The following is a 25,782-nucleotide window of genomic DNA, read 5'->3' as shown; positions in this document are numbered from 1 at the left end:
TTTTTGTTTTTCGAGACAGGGTTTCTCTGGATAGCCCTGGTTGTCCTGGAACTCACTTTGTAGACCAGTCTGGCCTTGAACTCAGAATTGCCTCTGCCTCCCGAGTGCTGGGATTAAAGGCATGTACCACCACGCCCGGCTAGTCTTCCTTCTTCTTGTTACAAACTCAGTGTGCCAGGAGAAATGAGACTGCCTGTACTTCAGAAGATCCACTGCTCTTCCCACATGGGCATCCGGAGAATGCAGGATTTGATACGACATGATAATATCAGGATTAGTGATGCCAACTCAAAGATAGCTAAGAACTATAGATTGTCAAGAACTATAAAGCCTGCCAGCTAAAAAGAACCCCATTAATAGGTTCAGAGACACAAAGCTCAGAGTCTACTGAAAGGCAGACTTTACAGAGGTAAAACCAGAAAATTTAGATATAAATATTTACTGATGCTTATAGATACCTTTTCAGGTTGGACTGAGGCTTTCCCCACCAAGAATAAAACTACAACCACGGTGACAAAGAAGCTCTTAGAGGATATATTACTGAGATATGGGCTTCCTCAGATGATAGAGTCAGACAATGGACCAGTTTTTGTGCCCCAGGTAAATCAGGGATTAGCCACTATTCTGGGGATTAATTGGAAACTTTATTGTAACCCAGAGTTCAGGACAAGTAGAGAGAATGAGCAGAACCCTAAAAGAGACCTTAACTAAATTGACCTAAGAGACTGACAACAACTGAGTAAATCTTCTTCCTTTTGCTCTCTACCAGTTATAAAACTCACCTTCCTAGATGGGATTCACTCCTTTTAAAATCATGTTTGAAGCGCTGGAGAGATGGCTCAGTGGTTAAGAGCACTGACTGCTCTTCCGAAGGTCCTAAGTTCAAATCCCAGCAACCACATGGTGGCTCACAACCATCTGCAATGAGGTCTGACACCCTTTTCTGGAGTGTCTGAAGACAGCTACACTGTACTTACATATAATAAATAAATAAATCTTTTTTAAAAATCATGTTTTGGAACAACACCCCCCCCCCATTATTCTTAACATACAGGCAGAAATCATCACTGAGTTTGAGGACCACTAATTGCTAGACAATCTCAAAGGTGTCCAATGGGCTCATAAACATGTTTGGTCTAGACTCCATGTTCTCTATAAAACAGGTCCTCCCCACCCCCGTCCCTTGCTCCACTGCCCTAAAGGTCACAAGATTGCAGCTTGAAATCACAGACCCATTTGCAGTTGAAGATGACCCTGACCAGCAGGAGGAAAATTCAGCCTCAGGACTCCCTCCTGTATCCCACTGATGGAACCCCTACCCAAGCCCCAGGGACACCACGAGGGCTGAGTGATGACAACACTGACTCCTTCTAAAATATAATAATAACTTCAGGAAGTCCCATGATTGGGCCTTCTTGTTACTAGAGAAAGGAGGGAGTGAGAGACCAAATCTTTTGGGTTTAGACTCCATCTTAGAGAACCTGACCTAAGGTTGAACTTAAGTTAACTAACAAGCTGGCACCTAGCACCAGTTTCCAGGTTACCCCCAACAAATATACACCTCCAGATTACAACTGGAGGTTCATTTCACTTCCTAACAATTACCACTCAGGAGGAAAACAAAATGTATGGTTTGGTTCCCAATAGCAGCCAATTGTTTTAAAGGCCATAATTGTCTCCTCATCAGATGTGTACCCCTTTCTTGCCTCTATAAATGCTTGCCTGAAACTGGGATAGAGGTTTTCCTCCCATTCTCCTGCATCAGAGACAGTGGTATGGCCCAAGCTCAAACTTTAATAAAGAAATCCTAACGCGATTGCATTGGATATGGCTCCTTGGTGGTCTTTTGGGGGTTCACGAACATTTCCTGGCATAATACAACAACCCCAACAATGGGCAACTGTGAATGGGAAGTCCAAGAGTCTAGTAGTTGCTCAGTCCCACAAGGCTATGTGTGTAGGCCGGTCTTCTGTATAGGCTGGACTCCTGAAGAAGTAGGTTCCAGCAGATGCGCTGGCAAGTAAGTGCAGGCAGGCAAAGAAAAAGGAACCCTTACTTTTTCCCATTGTCCTTATGCAGGCCTCCTGAAGAAGGTATGTCTCAGATTAAAGGTGTGTACCACGATGCCTGGACCTAAGCTGTTCTTTACTTGGGACTTGCTCTGTCCCAGAATGGCCTTGAACTCAGAGATCTGCTTGCCTCTGTCTCCTGGGTTTAAAGGCATGTGCCACTTTGCCTGGGCCTACACTTTTCATGGCCACTATGTCTCAAGATTTGGATCATAGATGTACCCTCCATTTCTGGATTGTAGTTCCAGATATAGTCAAGTTGACAACCAGAAATAGCCATCACAGACCCCCAGAAGTGGAACTGTTTGAAAGTATTGTCATCATTAGGGAGTTTGTCCTTGTTGGAGGAAGTCTGTCACGGAGGCTTTGAGGTTTCAAAAGCCCATGCTAGGTCCATTCTCTCTCTGCTTGCCTATCTGTGGGCCAGGATGTAAAGCTCTCAGCTATTGCTCCACTGCTATGTGTGCTGCCATGTTTCCACCATGATGACAATGGACTGAACCTCTGAAACTGTAAGCCAGCCCCAATTAAATGATTTCTTTTCTAAGAATTGTCTTGGCCATGGTGTCTCTTCACAGCAATAGAACAGTGACTAAGATATGAATCACCATGATTTTTATTTTAAATTGTGTGTATGTATGTTCGTGTCTTTGTGTGGATATGTACATGTGAGTGTGGGTACTCAAGGAGGCCAGAAGAGAGTTGGAATGATGGTGGAGGCTTTCACTGTAGCCCAAGTGGGCCTTGAACTACATTCTTTTCTCAGCCTCTCAAGTGTTTGGATGACAGGCATAGGACACTGTGACTCTATTGAGGGCTCTAGCCACCTGACATCCTGGCTGTCTGGCTGGAGGAGGCACTGAGGATGTAGAGGGAGTTATCTCTTACTCATCTTCTTTCTCAGCAGCTGTATTTGGAGCCAGCTCTTCAATACCTACAGAGCAATCTCAGGAGGCCAGGAAGTGAATAGGCAGTCTGCTGGGAAGAGTATACTGGGTATAGGAGGAAAAACAGATGGCCATTAACAATGTTTCAGGGTGCTTCTGGTATGGAACCACCTCATGCCTTGAGATCCCAGCACTGTCAATGCCCCTCTCTTGAGAGGGAACTGTTCTCAGTAGGGTGAGACAACATTGTAGAGGGAAAAAGCTTTGGGCTTTAGGGTCTGACAAACCTAAGATTGTTTTGGGCTGTGCAACTTGGCTTAGATGCTTGCCCTCTCTGAGTTTCAGTTTGTTCTTCTGTTGACACTCGGGATTCTGGTCCAGACTGCTTACAGGCTGTGTGAGGATCCTGGGCACCTGAAGAAAGCAGACAGTTTATGTAGACTAGCCAGGGCACAGGAGGCATAATTTAGGGAGAGGAGCTACAGCACTTTCCTCACACTCTTACCAAGAGCAGAGTCCCACAGTGGTGACCAGCCTGTTTTCTCACACCCTCTTTTTGGTATTTTATCTTCATGAAACCATCCACCGCTTCCTCCAAAGTCCTTACACAAGGGGTGTGAAGTCCCGAGGACCTGGTACTCACTCTTTGTGACTCTGACAGTGCAGTCTTGCTCTGCTTCAAATTGGCTCCGCCCCCACATGATGGCCACCTATCCAGGCAGGGAGAGGCAGCTGGGCCTGCAAGGGATTGGCTGGTCTAGCCTAGACTTCTCTAGGTGCCCCTGGTCAGGAGTCAGAGAAGGGGAGAGACAGACCTGGGAAACACAGTGCTCCTGAGAGAAGGTACCAGACTAGGGCCATTGGGGCTGAGAGGTCCTAGGCTGGGGCAGGACAGGAAGTCAGAAGCAGATGTTGATTTCTGGCTAATAGTCCATGGTTTAGACTCTAATCAACCCCTTTCCTCCATCCTCTTTCATTTCCTCTCTCTCTATCTCCTTCTCTTCCCCTTTCTTCCCCTCTTCTCCCCTCCTTGCCTCCTCCCATAGATTGCCCTGGGTCTCCCTTCCTCCCCAGGCATTATCCCCAACTCTCTAATTCCCTATCCCTGTCCTTTGCCCTAGACCACACTGTCCCTCTTCCATGCCCCAGGATTTCATCCTGTGTGCATTTGCCCTGCAGGATGTCACAGCTGAGCATGTCCTGGATGGGCCTGGGCCACACAGCAGCCTCTCCATGGCTGTTGCTGTTGCTGGCTGGGGCCTCCTGCCTTCTGGCTTACATCCTTACACCGATTTATGGTGTTTTTGAGAACTCTCTTCGCCTCCGCTGTTTCCCACAGCCTCCCAAACGAAACTGGATCTTGGGACACCTAGGCCTGGTGAGTGTGGTAATAAGGTGGGTCTGGGGTTTCAGGGTAAAAGGAATTGTGAAGAGCCTTGAATAGAGCCCAGGGAGCTGGGCACAGAGGTGTGCTGGACTAGAACAGCAGAATTCAAAGTGCAATCATTTACAGATGCACTGTCCTGAGCCTTTCCCACACGGAGTCTTCTCTGAGTACTTCTCCAGCCTGTTTTCTCTGCAGATGTGGGCATGCTGCAGGGCTTCCAGCAAGGCTTACTCCAACAGAGTAAGGACCTTGGTGTTCCCAGGTTCTGTTGTGCTAGACTTGAGGTCTCCTGAGGGGAGACCAGAGCCAATCTCCACTATACCATTTGTTTTCAGCTCATCTCTGGCTTCCCACTGGTCACAGAAATGACCTACAATCCTTACCCAGACACACCCAGGGGCATAGACGGTCCAGGGGAGCTCTGAGGGCTGATTTCCTAACTCCCCATTCTTCAGCGTCTTCCTCTTATGTCTGGCTTCTCCACTGAGATGTACCAGTGAGTTATGTTGCTCAATCTAGATATGATCTAGCCTCTCACTTCCTCTTTTGGAAGCCTTCTCAGAACCCATCCTCCACAGCACACTTTGAGCATAGACTTCCATCTGGTTTTCCCTCTGTGTGATTTGGAGACATTTGCTTTCTTTTAAGTGGCACAGTGCCAGGTGTACAGAGGGCCATAGAGATTCTGCCAGAGCCTGATGTCAGCAGAGGACAAGTGAGAGTGGTCACCCTGATGGAGACTTAGAGGTCACCTTTGCTGCCTTGGGGTCTGCCAAGGCCAAGTTCCGCAGATGTGGTTGTCCTCCCTCACAGGAAGAACCAGAGACCACATGGTGTCTTGTTAACTCTCCTGGGAGATGTGAACAAGTCTATTTATCCCAGGTGGGCACCAAAACAGCATGTCCATCCGTGTTCAGCTTGCTGAGAACTATGGGCTTCTTAAGAGTTTTTATTTTTTTTCAGAGAACAGGTGAGGGGCTATTAATGGGATCATGGGTAACCTCAAATGGCTGTATCATTGTAAGGTCCCACCCATCATGGGTGATAGCCTTATGGAAGCTGCACCACGAAGTCCTGATTTAAAACCTCTTTTCGTATATACTGAAGTATATCCCAAGATCATATTTTACTGGGGTAGAGAGTCATAGCTGGAGTCCCAGGAGAAGATCTCCGGACCTTCCTTCAGGAGTTCTGACAGCTCTGACAGCATCCCCTTTGATTTGGCTACTACTCTTATGGGCAGCTATAGTTGCCATGACTACCAGGAGAAGTTGAAAATGACACCACTTTAGGCTTAGAGGGGAAAATGCCATATAAAAATAGACACGAATGCTGGGACTGCTCCCAGGATGAGAAAATCCACATTCCAAAGTCAAGGTGCACATCACGGTGTCGAGTGACTTTTCTTGGGGAGACACATCTGGGATAAGGCACCCAGGACAGGGTAATGAAACAACTTCACTCAATCTTTCTTGATGAGCTATGGTGTTTGTTGGGGTTCCACACAGGAGGTGATTCAGGCAGTTGCACCACTAAAAAGTCAACCCCAGCATGGGGTGACAACTCATGAAAGCAATATATCCCTATAGCTTCCTACTCAACATGCAGGCAGCTCCACCAAAGAGTGTTCTCCTTCCCCCAATCCTGCAACTGTTTACTAATGATATCCCTTAGGGAGTGTGCTTGTTAGTCTTATTAATTTAGTAGGCTTCCTGAGTCTTGTGACCTTCCCTTCTGAAAGAGGGAGTGTTCCAAGCTGAAGGAAACAAGTCCACAGCAAGTGGTCTGAGTATTGTGAGAGACTTTTTCCTGGGAGACACCACACAGTCTGCTAAGTCCAGATGAGGAAAATAGGTGAGATTCAAGTGATCATTCTTACCAACATCCACCTTGGGGAATTGGTGAGTTTATTGGAGTTAGTGACAGATATGGATGAGGGTTATGGAAGCAGGGAGGACCCAAAAGCAGGATGGTGACACAGGACCTCCCTGCATGATTGTGGGCAGCTCGCAGGTTAGAGAGTGCTCTCCAGGTGCCAGGCTGGCCAGTATCTACCACAGCAGTGTTTCCTGCTTCTGTAACCTGGAAAGGGCTTTGGAAGTCTTGACCTTCTCCACCTTCTCAGACTCCTACACCCCAACTTTCCAGAGGGAATGTTTTGATTTAGAGAAAATTATTGCTGTACAATTAAACAACATATACTAAACCTGCCTCTGGCAAGTGCCCTGCTGGTGACACTATTTTGGAGGTTCTGGAAACTTCAGGAGGTGGAGTGTAGTTGGAAGACATAGACCATTAGGGACAGATCATTGGTGGGGGGGGAATCTTGTCCACTGTTCCTTTTTTTGTTTTAATCTCTTTTTGCTTCTGTCCATGCAAGGTAAAGAACCCCTTACCATAGGCTCCTCTCACCATGATGCAAAATATCAGGTGGATGGGGATGAGCCGTCATGGATTCAGAGCATTTGCTCTGAATCTGCGAGCAAAATAAGTCTTTCTTCCTTTCAGTTGCTCTCTCAGGTGCTCTGCACACAGGTTCATAAAAATAACCAACAAAGAACTTAATGGGTAATTATGGAGGAGATCAAAAGTCCAGGATCTGATGAGATAGTGATTGACTTCACTAGTGAGGTAATATCTGTACCCATGAGGTAAGGACTGTGCACATGAAGTAATGACTGTGTTCATGAGGTAATAACTGTGTCTATGAAGTAATGTCTATATTTATGCGGTAATGACTGTGCTCATGAAGTAATAACTGTCCGTGAAGTAATGTCTATATGCATGAGGTAATGTCAGTGCCCATGAGGTAAATGACTGTGCCTATGAATTAATGACTGTGGTCATGACATAATGGTTGTATTCATGCAGTACTATCTGTGCTCATGAGGTAATGACTATATCTATGAGGCAGTGACTTTGCCTATGAGATAATGACTGGGCCCATGGGGTAATGACTGTATCCATGAAGTAATGTCTGTGCTCATGAGTCATAGATGGGAAAGAAAAACAAAACATTGTGCTGATAGTTGGAGTACAGGTCATTGGTTTTGTGGCATTTTACTCCAAATTGCAACATTACTTCAAAATTGAAACGTTTGCTCCAGAAAGGAAAGGGAGGCTCAAGAGCCTTAGGAAGTAAACAAAAGGTCACATAATCAGAAGGAATAGAAACTTGGAAGTTTCTTGAAGACCTTAACAGAACAGTATAAATAGGGGGTAAACATTTGCTGGGTGGAGACTCTGACCAGCCAAACTGTGCAAAGAAAGATATTTGGATTGTGGGCTTGCCTGCAAGCGTTATAGAGAATTCCAGGGTGGCACTTGGACTTCAGGAATGTCAGAGTGAGGGCATCACCTGTGGTGGGGTGGGCTTTCTAGTGATGGAGCTGCTTTTGAGTCATGCCTGTTTCTTGTAAGTAAGCCCTATCCCATAGTCCTGTTAGTGACCCTAGGAAAACTCATTGTTTTGACAAATCGGACATTGGTGCAGTGATTACTTTTGATATGTCGTGGACTCCCATGATCCCAGGGAAACTTTCGCACTCATATCCTGTGTAGCACACTGCACAGAGCTTAAGGACATTTTGTTCCTTCTTGAAATTTTGTGGGAGGCTGAGTTTAAAGATTTATTTATTTTATTTGTATCTGTGCATATGTGCGTGTGCAGTGCTTTGGGAGAGACCAGAAGAGGGTGCCACATCATCTAAAGCTGAAATTGCAGGTAGCTGTGAGCTGCCCCATGTGAGTGGGGTGCCGGGATTCAAACTTGAATCCTCCGAAAGAGCAGCAAGTGTTCTTAACTACTGAGCAATCTCTCTAGCCTCAAGACTGTGTTTAAAAAATGGCAGACTAGCTTATTTGACAGGAGAAATGTCAAGGTGTCAGGTTTTCCAGGCTGTTGCGTGGCACTGATGTCTTTTTGATGTTTACACTGAGAGCTAGGAACAAAAAAGCAGGACAGAATAATATACAAAAATTTGTAGTTTGTCCATGGCTCCAAAGAGATGGCGTGATGGTTGAAAGCACTGGCTGTTCTTGCAGAGGACTTGATTCGTTTCCTCGCATCCACATAGGTGGCGCACGTGCGCGCACACACGCACACGCACACAGTCAGGAATAATCTTGATTGTCAACTTGACACTCCATGAAAGAGGGAATCTTACCGCCTCTACAACTGGCCTATGGACATGTCTAGTGTCTGTGGTTGCATTCTCTTGATTGTTAATTGATGGAGGAGAGCCCGGTTCACTGAGGGCTGTACTGTCTCTAGACAGGTGTGCCTGAGCACCATGAGAGAGGTAGATAAGCCAGAGTGATATTATATCTTATATCTTGGGTATCCTAGGTTTGGGGCTAATATCCACTTATCAGTGAGTACATATTGTGTGAGTTTCTTTGTGAATGTGTTACCTCACTCAGGATGATGCCCTCCAGGTCCATCCATTTGGCTAGGAATTTCATAAATTCATTCTTTTTAATAGCTGAGTAGTACTCCATTATGTAGATGTACCACATTTTCTGTATCCATTCCTCTGTTGAGGGGCATCTAGGTTCTTTCCAGCTTCTGGCTATTATAAATAAGGCTGCTATGAACATAGTGGAGCATGTGTCCCTCACAGTTTCTTTCTCTTGAATCCCTGTCATGATGACTTTCCTCAGCGATGGACTGTGACCTGGAAATAGAAGGCACATAAACCCTTTTCTCTCAAAGTTGCCTTTGGTCAGGGTGGTTGTCTTAGTTATGGTTTTACTGCTGTGAAGAGACACTATGACAAAGGCAAGTCTTATTAAGGACATTTAATTGGGGTTGGCTTACAGGTTCAGAGGTTCAGTTTATTATTATCAAGACAGGAAGCATGGCAGCTGCCAGGCAGGTACGGTGCTGGAGAAGCTAAGTGTTCTACATCTTCATCCAAAGGAAGTCAGGAGCAGACTGTTTTAAGGCATCTAGGAGGAGGGTCTCAAAACCTACTACCACAGTGACATATTTCCTCCAACCACACCTCCTAATAGTGCCATTCCCTGGGCCAAGCATATTCAAATAACCACAGTGGTCTTCTTCTCTTCTCTTCTCTTCTCTTCTCTTCTCTTCTCTTCTCTTCTCTTCTCTTCTCTTCTCTTCTCTTCTCTTCTCTTCTCTTCTCTTCTCTTCTATTTTTTTAAAACCACAGTAACAGAATAAAGGGAGGCTGAAGGAGGTAGATCTCTATGAGTTTGAGGCCAGCCTGGTCTACAAACATAGTCCAGGCTACACAGAGAAACTTTGTCTTGAGAAACCAAGAAGGAGGAGGAAAAGGAGGAGAAGTAGGAGGAGGAGAGGAGAGAGGAAGGGAGGGAGGGAGGGAGGGAGGGAGGGAGGGAGGGAGGGAGGGAGGGAGGGAGGGAGGGAGGGAGGGAGAGAGAGAGAGAGAGACAGAGAGAGAGACAGAGAGAGAGACAGAGAGAGAGAGAGAGACAGAGCATAGAACAAGGGATCAACATGAAATGGTGCTGCCCCAAAAGACTGAGTCTTTCTACTTAACAACCAAGACATTGCCCTCAGGCATGCCCACAAGGATGAGTCTTCAAGAGTCAGTTCCATAAAAGAGCTCATAAGAGAGGACTGACTGTAAGTGACTTTCACAAGGCAAAGTCTGCATTAAGTATCTATGACCCTGGGGATGCACAGTCCTAGGCTCAGGTCCCACACATGCCACTTGCTATGTAGGAAACCATGATGCATCATGAGTTATGTGGGAAACAAGGTACATCATGGGCAACTGCTTCCATATGGAAAATGGGATGGTGGAGAACAGGTTAATATGATATTCAGCAGGCTGGGAGTGCTTGGTCCACAAGCATGATCTCAGCACTGGGGAGGTGCAGACAAGCTGGGTCCTGGGAGTTTGCTGGCTCACCAGTCTAGTTTAATCACTGAGCCCAGCCCAGTGAAAGAGACTCCACAATAAACAAAACAAGTTGGAGCTGGTGAGATGGCTCATCTCACCAGTAAAGTAAAGGTGCTTTCCCTCAAACCTGGTGATCTGAGCTCAGTCCCTGGGACACACAGAGTGGAAGGAGAGAACCTGTCCCTTCCTGCAAGTTGTCCTCTGACCTCCACAATGCATACCACAGAACATGTCCTGCCACAAAATAAATAAGATGTAATAAAAGTATTTTTAAAAAGCAAATTGGATGGCATCTGAGGATACCTGAGGTTGAACTCCGGCCTCTGTGCTCACACACATGATCATGTGCACAAGTGCACACACAAGCATGCACATACAGCAAATTAAGATAATAAGATGAAATGAAATAAAATATAGTGTTTAGGAGCGGAAGTGAGGGTGTGTCTTCTGTTTCAGTACTGAGATGTGGGGGAGGGGGGCAGGGGTTGTTGGGGGTGTGGGGACAGGCAGGGCTCAGTGCTGTGGATGAATTCCTGGAACTCCTGTGACTTTCTACCCTACTTGTCCTCTCTGCCAGCCCAGAGAGGCAAACACAAGGTCCTCTTCTACAGATCCAGAGCTCAGAGGAAGGACTCCTGTACATCCAGAGCCTGGTGCGAACCTTCAGGGATGCATGCTGCTGGTGGGTGGGGCCGTTGCACCCAGTCATCCGTATATTCCACCCTGCTTTCATCAAGCCTGTGGTCTTGGCTCCAGGTAGACAACATGCTGGTCCCAGCTTGCACACCTCTGACCCTCAAGTGCAGTCTACCACAGAAGGGCTATGGTAGAAATGTCCCTACTATGTCTCATCTAGACACTTCTGACTCATGCGTGGCCATGTGGCACCTGTTTAGAGCATGCCGTGTGATGTTTTCTGGGTGGTCTCCATCTTTCTGGTGTGTGGACCTGGTACCCACCCAGGCTCATATAACAATGGTTCTCTGTGGGGCTATAAACAATTGGGACATGTTGAGTTCTGTTTGGCTCTTATCTGAGGTATTGTTAAAAATAGTCTTTTTCTCCTGGCTGTGTCTAGACCCTGTTTGGAGTGTCTGAAGTCTGGGACAAAGGACTTTCTGAGATATGACTGAGGCCTTATTTGAGAAAAATCTGAGTAGTGTTAAAATCTGTTTAGCTTACATCAGGGAAGTTAATTTTAATATTTTAATTATTTTTACTTTTATTTAGTGTGTGTACTATAGAGCAAGGTGGAGGCCAGAGGACAAATTGCAAGAGTCAGTTCTCTTTTGTCCCAGGAATCAAACTCAGGTTATGAGGCTTTGTGGCAAGCACCTATACCTATTGAGCCACCTTGCTGACCCCCACATGAATTTTTCCCCTCTAAAACTGTTTTCCTAAACACTATGTTTTATTTTCACAGTGTAGCTCTGGCTAGCCTAGAATTTATTATGCAGACTAGGCTGGTCTAAAGCTCATAGAAATCCACCTACCTTTCTCTCCAGAGTACTGGGATTAAAGGCATGCTCCATGCCTGGCCCAGAAATGGACTCTCAAATCACATCTGAGACTTATCAGTTGAGTGTGCTGAGGTGTGTTTAGCCATCTGTGTCGCAGTTAGGTCAGGTCATATGTGCTTCAGTCATGTTAGCCAATGCGTGTCTATGTCATATGACTGTGTCAGGAGATGTCAGCAGATGCTGGGAGGACAGAAACATTTGGTCTCTGTAAAGGCCTGCAGAGTGTGATGCTGTACTCAGCAAGGTAAACAGGTTAGACCATGTAGTAGCCGTATGAAGGTGTGCTGCTGTGTGTATGTCATATGTCAGGCTGAGCCTTCTCTATCTAGTGCTGTTTGGCCCTCTTGTCTCCCTCTGTCCCTGCCCCCAAATCTACCATGTGGACTTAGAGGGAGGGGAGTACACAGATACCAGGCTGAGGGCCCCATTTCTCCCATGCCCTCCCTCCTGCCATGGCTCCTGACGGTCCTTGTTCACACCAGCTTTAGTTGCCCCCAAGGACACAGTCTTCTACCGTTTCCTGAAGCCGTGGCTAGGTAAGTACCTACAGGTGAGGGGCTTGGAATGCCTTGGAGTGTATAGAAGACGCTGTTCTTGCCTACTGCCATGCTGTTCCATCAGGGGATGGCCTCTTGATGAGTACTGGTGACAAGTGGAGCCGCCACCGTCGCATGCTGACACCTGCCTTCCATTTCAACATCCTGAAGCCCTATGTGAAGGTTTTTAATGACAGCACCAACATCATGCACGTGAGTCCCTGGGACCCATGTTCCCAACTGGAATCTGGGTGATGAAGGGGCTGTAACCTATTTGGTCTCCAGCCCTCACTGATGGAGGCTGTGATAAAATACTCAGAGAAGCAACTTCAGGGAGGAAGGGTTTAGTTCCTCACAGTTTAAGGTCACAATACATCTGTTTGGGGAGTCACAGTGGCAGAACTGGGAGGAAGCTGCTTCAGGAAGCAAAAAGGGATGAATGCTGGTGCTCGGTTCACTTTCTTCTTTTCCTTCAACCCAGGATCCCAGCCCAGGGATGAAGCATCCGTTTAGAATGGATTGTTGCAATTAGCTAACTCAACTAAGTTTAGTCCTGGTTTCATGTCTGTTGTGTGATAAAATTCGACAAAGCAGCTCAGGGGAGGGCAGGTTTGTGTGACTCAAGTCTGCCATTACAAGGAAGTTGAAGTGGGAACTGAATGTGTCAAGAGCAGAGTGAACAAACACGTGGATCTGTGCCCACTCTGCCTAGGGGATGGTGCCACTCACAGTAGGCTGGGCTTTCCTGCAACAATTAACAGTTAAGACAATTCCCCATCTGCATGCCCACAGGCTAACCTGATCTAGAAAACTCACAGAGAGACTCTTTTCTGGTGATTCTAAGTTGGGACAAGTTCACAGTCAAAACTAGCCATCACATTTAGAAAACCCTTCACAGGCATGACAGGAGGGTAACCTAATACAAAGAATCCCTCACAAGTATGCCTGGAAGCTTGTCTCCTAAGTAATTCCATATTCTGTGAGGTTGGTATCAATATTAATCATCACAGAACATTTGTGTGAGTCACTGCCAATTCTCTCCAACCCTCAGTTTCCACAACTGCAAAATGGGGTTAAAATCTCTCCTTTGTGCCTGTGATGATATCATGGACTCAGGTCCCCATACACAGTGGGCACTTAGAGGGAGTTAGTTTCCCACACGGTCACCCTGCAAACTGAACAGTCATGGTGAAGACTTCTTAGAAAATACAGATGAGGAATAAGTCATTCTAAACTCATTGGCTGGAAGCAATAAGGGCTGAGGATAATGACAGTGATGTAGGCCAGAGGTTGTTTTTCATGTTGATCATGGCATATGGCTGTCAGAGGGGCAGGAGGAATCTCCCTTGATTCTAGCTCATATGGTTCATGTGGAGGACTTGTTCAACTCCAGGCTGATTTAGATAAAGTAGCCTCAGGATCTGAGTTGTCGTCTTATCTTATCAGGTGTCTTACAACTTCCTGTGACCTCAGTTCTAAGAGATCTGATGCCCTCTTCTGGCCCCCATAAGCACTACATACCTGTGCACATACACAGATACAGATGTTCACACATAAATAAAAAAAATTCTTTAAAAGTTTTTGGAATGGCTCCAGAAGGGACTCTTGCTTGGACTTTTGTCCCTGCAGCTCTTTCCCTCCAGAAGGCATCTGGGGGTGTTCCCGTGACACAGGGTTCCACTAGAATGAGAGAAGTCACTAAAGGCTTACATCTTTTCCTTGTCTTCATATGTATGTGTGGCATATGTGCATGCATGTATATATGTTCACAAGTATGTGTGGGGAGGCCCAAGTTTGATGTTGGGAATCTTCCATCTCTCTCTCATCTCTCTCAGCCTTGCTTATTGAGGCATGGTTTCTCAATCAAACCCTCAGTTCACCGATACAATCTCCCTAGCCACATTCTGTTCTCTGAGTTGTCTGTCCTCTGCAAACACAGCTGAGAAATGACCTAAGTAAGGAACAATAGGATAGTTGAGTACTGGTATTCCTAGAAAGGATTCTCATGGCCAGGAGCAACCACCTCTCACACACCACAAGTTTTGTGGGGTATGTGTGTGTGTGTGTGTGTGTGTGTGTGTGTGTGTGTGTGTGTGTGTGTGTGTGTGTATGAGTGCATGCGTGTGCATACATGTGGAGATCAGGGGTTAACTTTGGGTGTCCTTCCTCAGTCACCATCCACTATGCTTTTTTTGACACAGGGTCTCTCACTGCTTGAAGCTTATCAATTAAGCTAGGCTAGCTAGCTGTTGAGCCCTAGGGGCCCTCCTCCTGATCCCACCTCTCTGGGGCTAGGATTACAAATCTTTGTCATCATACTACTTAAAAATAAACAAGCAACAACAAAACCCCTGCAGGTTCTGGGACTTGAACTCATATCCTCTTGATTGGATGGTCAGCACTTTCCTGACTGAGCTGCCTCACCAGTAACCAGGGATATTTTTGAAATAGATTTATAACAGGAAAGAACACTGACTGAACACCTTGTGTGTCAAGCACAGTCTCACATGCTGATTCTGTAACAGCCACTGTCTGCTTTAATTTGTGAAACAGAGGGCATTTCTGCTCAGCAAGAGTGGATCTAAAGGTTTGACACATCAGGGAGTTTGTTAAAGTCCACTCAGCTGAAGAAGCAATCTAGAGATGGTGGAGCACTGGTTCTATGCTGGTTTGGCACACAGCAAATCAGATCAAATCAGAGGCTGTTTCAGGGCTCCTTTCTGGTGTCTGGTGTTGGAAAGAGGCTCTGAGTACCAAGATTAAACCCTGTTTCTGTTCCCTTCTCTGGCTAGGCCAAGTGGCAGCGCCTGGCCTCCAAGGGCAGTGCCTATTTGAACATGTTTGAACACATCAGCCTCATGACCCTGGACAGTCTGCAGAAGTGTGTTTTCAGCTTTGACAGCAATTGCCAGGAGTGAGTACTTGTCCTAGCCTGGGAACCTGGCCCATAGACACAAGGGAGGGAGGCCTGTTCAGAGAGAGGAGAAGGGCTTTCCTGGAGGAAGTGGCTCAGAACTAGCATTCAAGGACCCTGGAGGGGGAGAGTGAGTACCTTCCAGGAGGTGCAATTGTTCAGATGACAGCATGGAGCTGTCTGCATTAAACAGTGAAGTAGCACCTTGAAGATGAGGGTATGGAGGAGATGGGAGGTGGAGGCTTAAAATTAAGGAGCCTGGAAAGCTAGGCCAAGGGATGTGAACTTCATTACGAGATTTTAAGGAAAACACTGAAGGTGTTTGTTTCGGTTTATAAAGTCAGATTTCTCTTACTGTAACAACATATTTGAGACAGCAAACATCAAGAGAAGAAAGGTTTGTTGGTGCCAAGGGTCTCATAGGCTTCAGTTAATCATCTGCCTCCTGTGATGAGGCAGTACCTCAAAGTTGGAGCATGGAGAAGAGGGGGCTTGAGAGTAGAGATATGGGGAAGGAGCTCATTAGTCCCCACTGGGACTACAGTACCTAGGGCTCTATAGGCCTAGGCTGTGTGACACTATTCCTGGAGAGCTGTAAAGACACCCCAGGTAATGAACCTGTGATTGGCCAAAGAAAGTATGGACACTGCCAAAGTCCAACTTGGCAAACCAATCAATTTTATTGGGGTTTACCCATTTCTGAAGGAGCAGAAATGACAGCTGTATCACCAAAGCCCACCCCAGCATGGTGACAGCTCAAAAAACTGAAACTCCAGAACTGCAGCTCTACAGTTCAGAGCATCTCCTCTCCTCAGCAACCCTTACCACTTATGCAATTCTGGGGAAGGAGGGACCTTGTGATTCTGGTGAGTTTCAGGGATTTCCTGAGGCTTGAGAGTTGTTTACTTCCCAAGTCTTAATGAATCTTGCTCCAGGATGGAGCTTCAGTTCAGAGGAGATTGCTGTATGATACGGCAGTTAATGGTTGCTGGAGACAGAGAAACATTTTCTTCAGTGGTGTAGCCACTGGTAAGGTGTCCATATTTCTTGTATATAAACCCTCATTAAACTCATTGAGTCACCAGTAATAATAATTAATAGTTATAGAATAGAAATGGTAAGAAGAGGAGTTGGTAAGAACTGAATTAGCAGGAGTGTGAGGGAGACAAGAGAGTGTACTGAGGTGGAGATAAAGTAGATAATATACAGGAGTGAGTGAAAGTGTGGTAACGAAACCCATCATTGTGTACAACAGATGCCAAGAGAACAACTTTTAAAAAAGAGAGATAAGAAAGAGCCAGAATCCCAATGTCCTCTTCAATGACCTAATTTCCTCCCACAACGCTCTCAAGGCTGACCACCACACACAGATCAGAGCTCTGGGAACAGGAGATGGGCAGGGTCTGAGCTGAGCTCTGTAGACACTGACTGCTCTAAAGGCACAAATGAGTTCTACTGAATGTGGGAACACTGGGGACAGAATTGGGCCCAGGACTGTTGGAAGATAATTGTGCACTATGGGCACAGAATTTGAGGATGGAGGTGGGACAGTCTGGATACTGGGTGGATGAGGAAGGGGAGGATCCTGGTGTCTACACTGTACCCTGGGGCATGGAGGAGGCAGTTCACAGAAATGCAATAAATGACTAGAGTCTGGAGAGCTCTTCCCTGTGGCTGATGAACTGGTTTTTCCCCTGGGATATTCAACCAAAAACCTCTTCCCCAAAGGTGGACACTCAGGACAGACCAAAGTGTGAGCCCAATGAAGTTCACCTCTATGATACCAATGAGGCAAAATGATCGTGGCCTGGAAACAGGGTCAGGTTTCCCCAAACTACATGACAACATCATGACAACAATTTGATGAAGTTTTTATAGTAACAGAACAATGAAAGTACTAAATTGTGGGTGATGGAGAGACTGCTCAATGATTAAGAGCATTTGCTGATCCCAGCACCCCTATGGTAGCTCACAACATATGTTAAAGTATCACTTCTGCTCTGCTCACACTCCCCAGGAAGCCTAGTGAATACATCACTGCCATCTTAGAACTTAGTACCTTAGTGGCCAGAAGGCACCAGAGGCTGCTTCTGCACGTGGACCTGTTTTATTACCTCACCCATGATGGGATGCGCTTCCGGAAGGCCTGCCGTCTAGTGCATGACTTCACTGATGCTGTCATCCGGGAGCGGCGCCGCACCCTCCTTGATCAGGGTGGTGTTGATGTCCTCAAGGCCAAGGCCAAGGCCAAGACTTTGGACTTCATTGACGTGCTGCTGCTGAGCAAGGTGGGCTTCTAAAGGGGGTGGGGGAAGATGGGGTCAGGGAATACTGGGGCTGGGATAATGTGACATGACAGAGTCAAGCATGCTCTACCCTTACTATGATGTCCTAGACCCAATGTAGGCTCCACTCATTGGAACCTGGCCCCAAGCCCTTCATCACCTGGTAAGCTAAGGTTTCTGGAACTCTGCATTGGTATCTATATCCTTTGAGCCATCTCAGACTAGGGAGGGGCTATAAGCCAGGGAGGCTGTTCTTATCATTCCAACTAAAAGTCTAAACCTTTGCACAAACCCTTCACAGAGAGCAGGATGGAGACCCAAATACCAACCATGCCAACTCTCTCCATCCCCACTTGTCAGGCCCAGACCTTAGCAATCACCCCAGGTCCCTGGACTCACCTGGGCCTGGCTGAGAAGGGAATAAAGTTCAGGGTGACCTGCCTTTGATGTTAGGTTAAAAACTAGAAAGGATCATACATCTGCAGGAGAGACCCAGTCATGGTGGGTGAGTGGCAGTTCCCACCACAGCCAGGGACAGAGTCTTGCATATACAAGGAGACAGTGAGAGCTGATTCCCCACTCTTCTGGGGCTGAGGATAGGACTCAGATGATATAGTTCTCACTTAGCATGCACAAGGCCCTGGGTTCCATCCCAGCACTTTGTAAGCAGGGCCTGGTGGCTCCTGCTGGCCATCCCAGCATTCGTGTGTTGGTGGCCAGGGATCAGAAGTTCATGGCCATCCTTGGCTACAGAATGAGTTTGCTATCAGTCTGGGTTACATGAGACACTTTCCAAAAAAGAAAAGGGTTGAGGGAAAGAAAAGAGGTAGATCTTGGGCAGTGGACATCCATGGAAAGTATCTGAAGACAGGGGTGTGGGGACAGCATGCATCCCTGGATTTAGCAATGATAATACAGGACCTTCCATAGTTGAAGCTCTGGAGAACTTTGTGTTTTAGAAATTAGTGTCATCGTGCAGTATGTCCATCTTCCTATGGCACTGTGGACAGTAGCCCCAGTGCCCAGGGGCAGAATAGCTCTCTCTGCAGTAACAGCAGCCAGGATAATGGTGAAGTCCCTCCTCCCATTCCAAGGTTCCCTTAGTGGGCAATGCAATACTTTCACCTGCATATGTAGTATTTTTCAAAAGTGTGCATGTATTTGCATGCATGTGTAGGAGAGTCTGTGCTCATGTGTGCATGTTCATACAGAGAACAGAGGTTGGCCCTGGCTATCTTCCTTCATTGTTCCCCATCTTGCTTTTAAAAAATGGTTTTAGATTTATTCATTTTATGTTATGAATGTTTTTTCTGCATGCATGTAAGTCAGAAGATGGCTTCAGATCTTCTGTTACTGGAGTCTGAACCAGTAATTGGATGCTGGGAATTGAACCCTGGTCTTCTGCAAGAACAGCACCACTGTGCACCACTGCGCCATCTTTCCAGCCCCTCCGTCTTGCCTTTTGATTACATTTTATTTGATTGATTGCTATAGTGTGCATGTGCACACACATGTGTACATGTGTGTCTGTGCTCACAGGTCAGAGAACACGTGAAAGGTGTGTCTTTCTCCTTCCACTATGTGAGTCCCTGGTATCTAACTTAGGTCTTCTGGCTTGGTGGTAACTGACTTTACCCGCTGAGCTATCTCACCAGTTTTTTTGAAGCACAATCTATCACTGAACCTGGAGTTTGAAAATCATCTACCCTGGCTAGGTCATGAGTTCCAGAAATCCACTTATGTCCACCTATTCAGTGCCAGGTTCACAGACAGCGGCTATCATGTCTGGCTTTTATGTGGGTGCTGGGGATCTGAACTCTGGTCCTCTGACTTGAGTGACAAGTGCATTATTGACTGAGCCATTTTCCTGGCCCTGGCTAACAGCATCTATTTTTAAGCAGCAAAGCTCAGGTGCTAAGAGGCTTGGGGCTGTCACATCTGTATCTTCTTTCCTGTAAAGAGGGAGGGAGTGGGGAATGGCTGCAGGATCGAGAAAGAAGGGAGAGAGGAAACTGTACTATGAAGTGTGAACTAGGCATCCTTAGTGTCACTTATCGGCATGCCAGCCAAATGGCTCCCAGGAGAGAATATTCTTAGGTTTCAATTTTATTAGTGTTTAAAAATCACATTAATTAATTAATTAACTAATTAATTACGGTGTCTATGAGTGTGGTTGCCTGTGTGTGTAGTGCACACATCGGGGTCAGAGGACAACTTGAGAGAGTAGATTTTCTCCTTTTACATAGATCTCAGGGATTAAAACCAAGTTTTTAGGCTTGGTGGCAAGAGCCTTTATGCACTCACTGGTCTTTTCCTGTATACACACTGGAGCATACTCTTGGAGTAATGTTTTGCTTCTGACTTCAAAGGCAAACCCTGTTCAACTCCTGTATCCCAGATTCCCACTCATGTCCCCAGACATTTGTAGCACAGAGATAAAGGACATTGATGGGTTGCTGGTTCCTCCAACCAGGTTAGGACAGGAGGCTGGCAGCCAGGGGTGATGTCACTGGTGTGGGGACTCTGGTAAAGTACACAGGTGCAGGTGTGCAGTGGGCATGGGTGTCCAGAAGAATCAGGGGTCTTCAGAGACTGTCCTGGGTTAGATGCAGGAGCCCTTAAAACTGGTGCCATTTGGTGTCTTGCCTTGTTTTCAGGATGAACATGGAAAGGCTCTGTCTGATGAGGACATCCGAGCGGAGGCTGACACCTTCATGTTTGGAGGTAAGTGAGTGTTCCTGTGAACTGTGACAGAGAGGGCAGATGTCTAGGCATCCTGGCCACAAGGTTGAAGACCCGGGATCCTTCTATTTCTTCCCTTCTGTGTCCTTCCTGGTGGGGTGGGAGTGGGGTGAGTCACCTCAGTGCTGTCCATTTGTTGGTGCTGAAGCAGCCTAGAGACCCCAGGGAGCCCGTCTGCCTTTCAGGCCATGACACCACGGCCAGTGGACTTTCCTGGATCCTGTACAACCTGGCAAGACACCCAGAATACCAGGAGCGCTGCCGGCAGGAGGTGCGGGAGCTCCTGAGGGACCGCGAGCCTGAGGAGATTGAATGGTAAGTCAGGTGCTAGAGTGCTTCTGAGCTCCTTTCCTGCTCTTTTCTCTAGTGAAAAGATGCAGAGGAAAGGAGAGACGAGCAGGTATGCATTTGCATGGGGTACAAAGGCTTTGAGAGAAGGAGGTGAAGAGGGAGGAGAGGAAATGAGGGAGTGGGAGACAGAAAGAATGTGTGCATGTGTGCGTGTGCCTGCGTGTGAGCGTGCATGTGTGCATACTTGTACATGCGTGTGTGCACTCCAGTTCCTGTGGTGGGGCTGTGATGAATCAAGATGGCAGCAACTGAGGCCAGTGGCAATTGACTGGAAAAGTGATGTTAGTGACTTTGATTTTAACACAAGGGTAATCAGGAGCCAGGGGAAGTGTTCGAGCAAAGGAGAGGCAGGTCAGTTGTGTGTATCATAAAGGTCCTTGTAGGATTCTTCAAGGTTCTCCTTAATCTTTCACTTCCATATTGGCCTAACTGTACAAGTCTTCAGTCTTCCAGAAAATCTTTAACTTAGTTTTTTGGAGTTTCTTAGACATCAGGCAAGCTATGTGTCTTGGGGAGTACCTTTAGTCCCTTTACTTGAGAAGTTGAGATTAAAAAGATCCCTTGAAGCAAGACCCTGCCCATCTCAAAACACACACACACACACACACACACACACACACACACACACACACACACACACACACATGGAAGAATGGCTCTGTCCTTAAGAATGCACAGAGCCCTTGCAGAGGATCCTGCTTTAGTTCCCAGAACCCATGTTGAGTTGTTCACAATTGCCTATAACTCTAGCTCCCAAGGATTCGATGTTACCTGCTTCCTTGGGCCCCTGCACAGAAATATGTGTACACATGTATATACTCACACACACAGGCACACATACACAATTTAAAACTTGTAAAAACCAAAACAATCAAAGAGGCATCCGTAGGGGGTGTCTTAAAGGGTTTTACTACTATGAACAGATATCATGTCCAAGGCAACTCTTATAAGGACAACATTTAATTGGGGCTGGCTTACATCTTCAGAGGTTTAATCCATTATCATCAAGGCAGGCGTGGCACAGGAGAGGCTGAGAGTTCTACATCTTCATCTGAAGGTTGCTAGAAGAATACTGGCTTCCAGGCAGCTAGGATGAGGGTCTTAAAGCCCACACCCACAAATGACACACCTCCAACAGGGCCACACCTTCAAATAGTGCCCCTCCCTGGGTCGAGCATAGACAAACCATCACAGAGGGATACATAAACAAAGAAACAAAAAGCTAGCAGCTAGGCAGTCTTTAGGAAGATGTGATGCTGGGTCATCAGAGTGAGTGGTGTGTTCTGGAGTTTTTCAGCTGCAGATTTAGCAGCATCAGGTCCTAAAATTTTAAATAATCACAACATACCAAAAGAAGACAGATTAAAGCTACATCATTCACTCATTAGTTATTAATGTTTTCCCATCGATTCTGCCTAGGGCTGTATATGTGGCTTGGTGGTAGACTACTCACCTAGAATATACAAGGCCACAGGCTAGATCTTTAGTACCACAAAACCAAACTAAACTGTGGTAGTTTGAATATGCTTGGCCCAGAGAGTGGCACTCTTAGCAGGTGTGGCCTCGTTGGAGGAAGTGTGTCATTGTAGGCATGGGCTTTAAGACCCTTGTCCCAGCTTCCTACTAGCTGCCTTCAGAATGAGAGGTAGAACTCTCAGCTCCTCCAGTGCCATAGTGTCTGGATGCTGCCATGCTTCCTGCCATAATGATAACAGACTGAACCTATGAAGCTGTAAGCAAGCCCCAGTGAAATGTTGTCCTTATAAGTGTTGCCTTAGTCATGGTGTCTCTTCACAGCAGTAAAACCCTAACTAAGACACAAACCAGAACCAAAACCACCACCTGCAATGCCTCTCTCTGTTGAAATGGCACATTCACCCTTACACCACAAGCGGCATTCCTTCCTTCCTTTGCCTCACCTTGGCTAGTTGCATTTCTAGTGTTTCTAGTGCAGTGATGACAAAATCAAAGCTTTAGATCTCGCTATCTTCTTTCTACTGTTTTGTATTTTGGTTTCTTTCTCTTTTTTTTTTCCCAGAATGAATAATTTTTATGCAACTTGTTAAATTAACATTTATTTTTATTTTAAAATTATATATGTGTATGTGTGGGAGTATTTGTATGTGAGTGCAGAGTCTGCAGAGGTCGGAAGAGTGAGTCAGAGCCTATAGAGTTAGTGTACGGGGCAGTTGTGAGCTGCCTGTAGTTTCTGGGAATTGAACTCGGGTCCTCTTAAACACTGAGCCAGCTGTCCTGACCATTTGTTAACTTTTATACCATTGGCATTACATTTTTGTTTCCTCAGGATAAACATTTTAAAGTCGCCTGGCTAACCTTTCTTTGGTACTCTTAATTATCTGATTTAAAAAGCTTTCGATTAATTAATAAGTTAGTCATTAAGAATGACACAATTAAACTATTAGTCAGTAAGCTAACCAACTATTAATTAATAATGAATTTTTTTTTTTCAGACAAGAGTACCATTGTGGCTGGACTGGAACTCATAATCCTCCTGTCTCTGTCTTTCCATTGTTGGGAATTCTGTTTCTGTTTTTGTTTTTAAATTACATTAATTAATTAATTAATTAATTAATTAATTAATGTCTCTCTTGGAGATTGAACTCATTTTCAGACTTACTGACAGCTGATTTTCCTCTCTGAACCATTTGGTCAGCCTGTGTTTTTCCAATTCTCATGTACTTCATCCATCTTAGCACTTAAAACAGGGAGGTTTCACTGGGTCACAGAGGAGTTGAAGTTCTCTCATTTTTGATCTGGTTAACTATTCCCCCCCCCCTCAGGGACGACCTGGCCCAGCTGCCATTCCTCACCATGTGCATTAAGGAGAGCCTACGGCTGCATCCTCCCGTCACTGCAATCTCCCGATGCTGCACTCAGGACATTGTGCTCCCAGATGGTCGGGTCATCCCTAAAGGTGCCCGAAACATCAGGGAGGAGGGAAGGTTCTGGGCAGACAGTGGATCCAGGTTGCAGCAGTTCTTCATTGCTTCATTTCCCCCACAGGTGTCATAAGCCGAATAAGTATTTTCGGGACACATCACAATCCAGCTGTGTGGCCAGACCCGGAGGTGCTGTCCCTCTTAATTCTTTGTTATAGGCTGGGATTCTCAAGAGGACGGTCTTTTTGTTTGTTTGTTGGCTAAGGTCTCATGTAGCTCAGGCTGGCTTCAACTTAACCTGTAGCCAAGGATAACCATAAACTTCTGATCCTCCTGCTTCCACCCCCTCAGTGTTGGGATGAGAGGTGTGCAGAACCACGCCTGGTTTATGTGGTGCCTGGGATGGGATCCAGGGCTTTGTGCCTGCTAGGTAATTGCTCTTTCAACTTAGCTACCTCCCCAGCCCCAGTCATGGGTTTTATGAAGCAGGGTGTCAGGTATCCCAGGCTAGCCTGGAAGTCCTTACACAGGAGTTGACCCAGAACCCTTGATCCTCCTGCCTCCTGCTGCTGACAGGTTTGCAGCCATCAGTTTTATGCTGGTGCTGGGATGGAATCCAGGGTTTACGACTACTCCTCATTGCATCCCAGGAGGTAGATAAATCAACTCTGACCTTCCATGCACACTGAGGACTCTGCTCTTGGCTACGCTGGCAATTGGTTCTCACCCGCCATGATTCCATGTCCCCTGCAGGTCTATGACCCCTTCCGCTTTGATGCCGACAACGTCAAGGGCAGGTCACCCCTGGCTTTTATTCCCTTCTCGGCTGGGCCCAGGTGAGGCTAGGACTGAGGGGCAGGGGCCTCGGGCTGACTGTGAGGACGGGGGAGTTGGGGTTTTTTGGAGGTTAGCGTTTCCTCCCTACCTCCCTGCACAGAATTGTGCAAAGGTTTGGGAACCAGGGAGGGGAAGGTGAAGAGTCCTCTGTGCTCAGAATCCCGCCCTGGCCTTTTCGGCTATTGATCAAGGCTTGGCTCTGAGGATGTCTACGTCCTTGCGTGGTCCCAGAAACCTCAGACTCGGGCCAGGTTCTAGTGCTGTGTTGGTCCTGGGTAGGGTCTTGGGCACAGTCAGAGTTCCCACCCCGCCCTCCTGCAGGAACTGCATAGGACAGACTTTCGCCATGAGCGAGATGAAAGTAGCTCTGGCGCTGACTCTGCTGCGCTTCCGCGTTCTGCCGGATGACAAGGAGCCCCGCAGGAAGCCGGAGCTGATCCTGCGCGCAGAAGGCGGGCTGTGGCTGAAAGTGGAGCCGCTCAGCGCAGGCGCGCAGTGATCTCTGAGCTGGCGTGGGACTCTCCTATCCATCCACCCACCTGTGCCTTTCCAGGAATAAAATTTTCTTGTCACCTTGTCTGAGCCTCACCAAACATCCAGGTTACATGCCTCATGTGAGCCACAGGGAGCCATGAAAGGTGTTTGAGTGGTAGAGGGATTTAAGGGACATGAAAATTAATATTGTCATTCAGGAGGCAAGGTACACCTGTGAGCGATAATCTGGATAAATCAACTGAAGTGGAATGATCAGTCCTAATCCTTACTGTAGGTGGCGCCATTACTAGGTTTGGGTTCTGGGTTGAATTAAAAAAAAAAAAAAAAAAAAAAAAGACAAGAAAGCGTGGCTCAGATTAGAGGTGGCTCTTCCCACCTCAAATGTTCTAATCAAGAAAATTGCCTTAGAGATGTGCCAAACAGCTTGGGTTTTAGTTAATTACAGATGTAGTCAAATGAAAACCAAGAATGGCCACCATAGCTAGACTACTAACCCTTCCCAAACATTTCCACCAAATGTGAGAGCAAGGACATGAGCTTAGGGGTCATCCTCATTCAAATCGCCACAGTCCCTTACCTTTTGAGGATGTAGCATTACAGCAACTGGGCATGCGAATTAGTCAGGATTCTCTAAAGCCACAAAACAATGGGATGTCTCTATATATTAAGAGGATTTATTGGAATGACTTACAGTCTGTAGTCCTGAGAGGCCAAATCTTTTAAGTTTAGACTCCATTTTAGAGAACCTGACCTAAGTTTCAACTCAGGTCAACTGACAGGCTGGTACCTAGCATTAGTTTCCAAGCTGCCACCAACAAAACCCGAGCCTAGCTCCAGTCTCTAGGCTGATCCCCACAAGACCAGCGTCTCCAGGTTATTCTCCCAACAAACCTACAACCCCAGGTTACAAGCCCACTCCCTGCTCAATGATCACCAATGCAGAGGGAAGCAGAAATTAGGTTTATAAT

At 46.5% G+C, this 25,782-nt stretch overlaps 1 protein-coding gene and 1 long non-coding RNA gene across 6 annotated transcripts; one reads left to right on the top strand and one right to left on the bottom strand.

Annotated features, from left to right (window-relative positions):
- On the bottom strand, positions 1 to 8,718 carry Gm51535. Its single transcript, XR_003947403.1, has 3 exons — positions 4,727 to 8,718; positions 3,600 to 3,694; positions 1 to 3,370 (listed from the first exon to the last, which is right to left on the bottom strand). It is a non-coding gene; the product is annotated as a predicted gene, 51535 (long non-coding RNA).
- Positions 3,710 to 24,896, top strand: Cyp4f18 (cytochrome P450, family 4, subfamily f, polypeptide 18). Of its 5 annotated transcripts, none has more exons than NM_024444.2 (13): positions 3,752 to 3,799; positions 4,136 to 4,334; positions 10,846 to 10,990; positions 12,237 to 12,290; positions 12,376 to 12,503; positions 15,083 to 15,204; positions 17,222 to 17,492; positions 20,147 to 20,213; positions 20,417 to 20,546; positions 23,384 to 23,517; positions 23,607 to 23,671; positions 24,236 to 24,318; positions 24,641 to 24,896. In NM_024444.2, exons 2-13 carry the CDS (start codon positions 4,137 to 4,139, stop codon positions 24,816 to 24,818), a joined length of 1,575 nt encoding a protein of 524 aa, NP_077764.2. In that variant the 5' UTR covers positions 3,752 to 3,799; position 4,136; the 3' UTR covers positions 24,819 to 24,896. The 5 variants fall into 5 exon arrangements, with proteins under 5 accessions (XP_011240629.1, NP_077764.2, XP_006509812.1 ...); XM_006509749.4 differs by having other exon boundaries at positions 3,756 to 3,799; positions 10,846 to 11,998; XM_006509748.3 differs by having other exon boundaries at positions 3,756 to 3,799; positions 4,003 to 4,334.
- The last annotated feature ends 886 nt before the right edge of the window (positions 24,897 to 25,782 follow it).

The sequence above is a fragment of the Mus musculus genome, chromosome 8 (assembly GCF_000001635.26).
Source record: "Mus musculus strain C57BL/6J chromosome 8, GRCm38.p6 C57BL/6J".
Lineage (NCBI taxonomy): Eukaryota > Metazoa > Chordata > Mammalia > Rodentia > Muridae > Mus > Mus musculus.
This window is presented reverse-complemented; position numbering and strand designations above follow the sequence as displayed.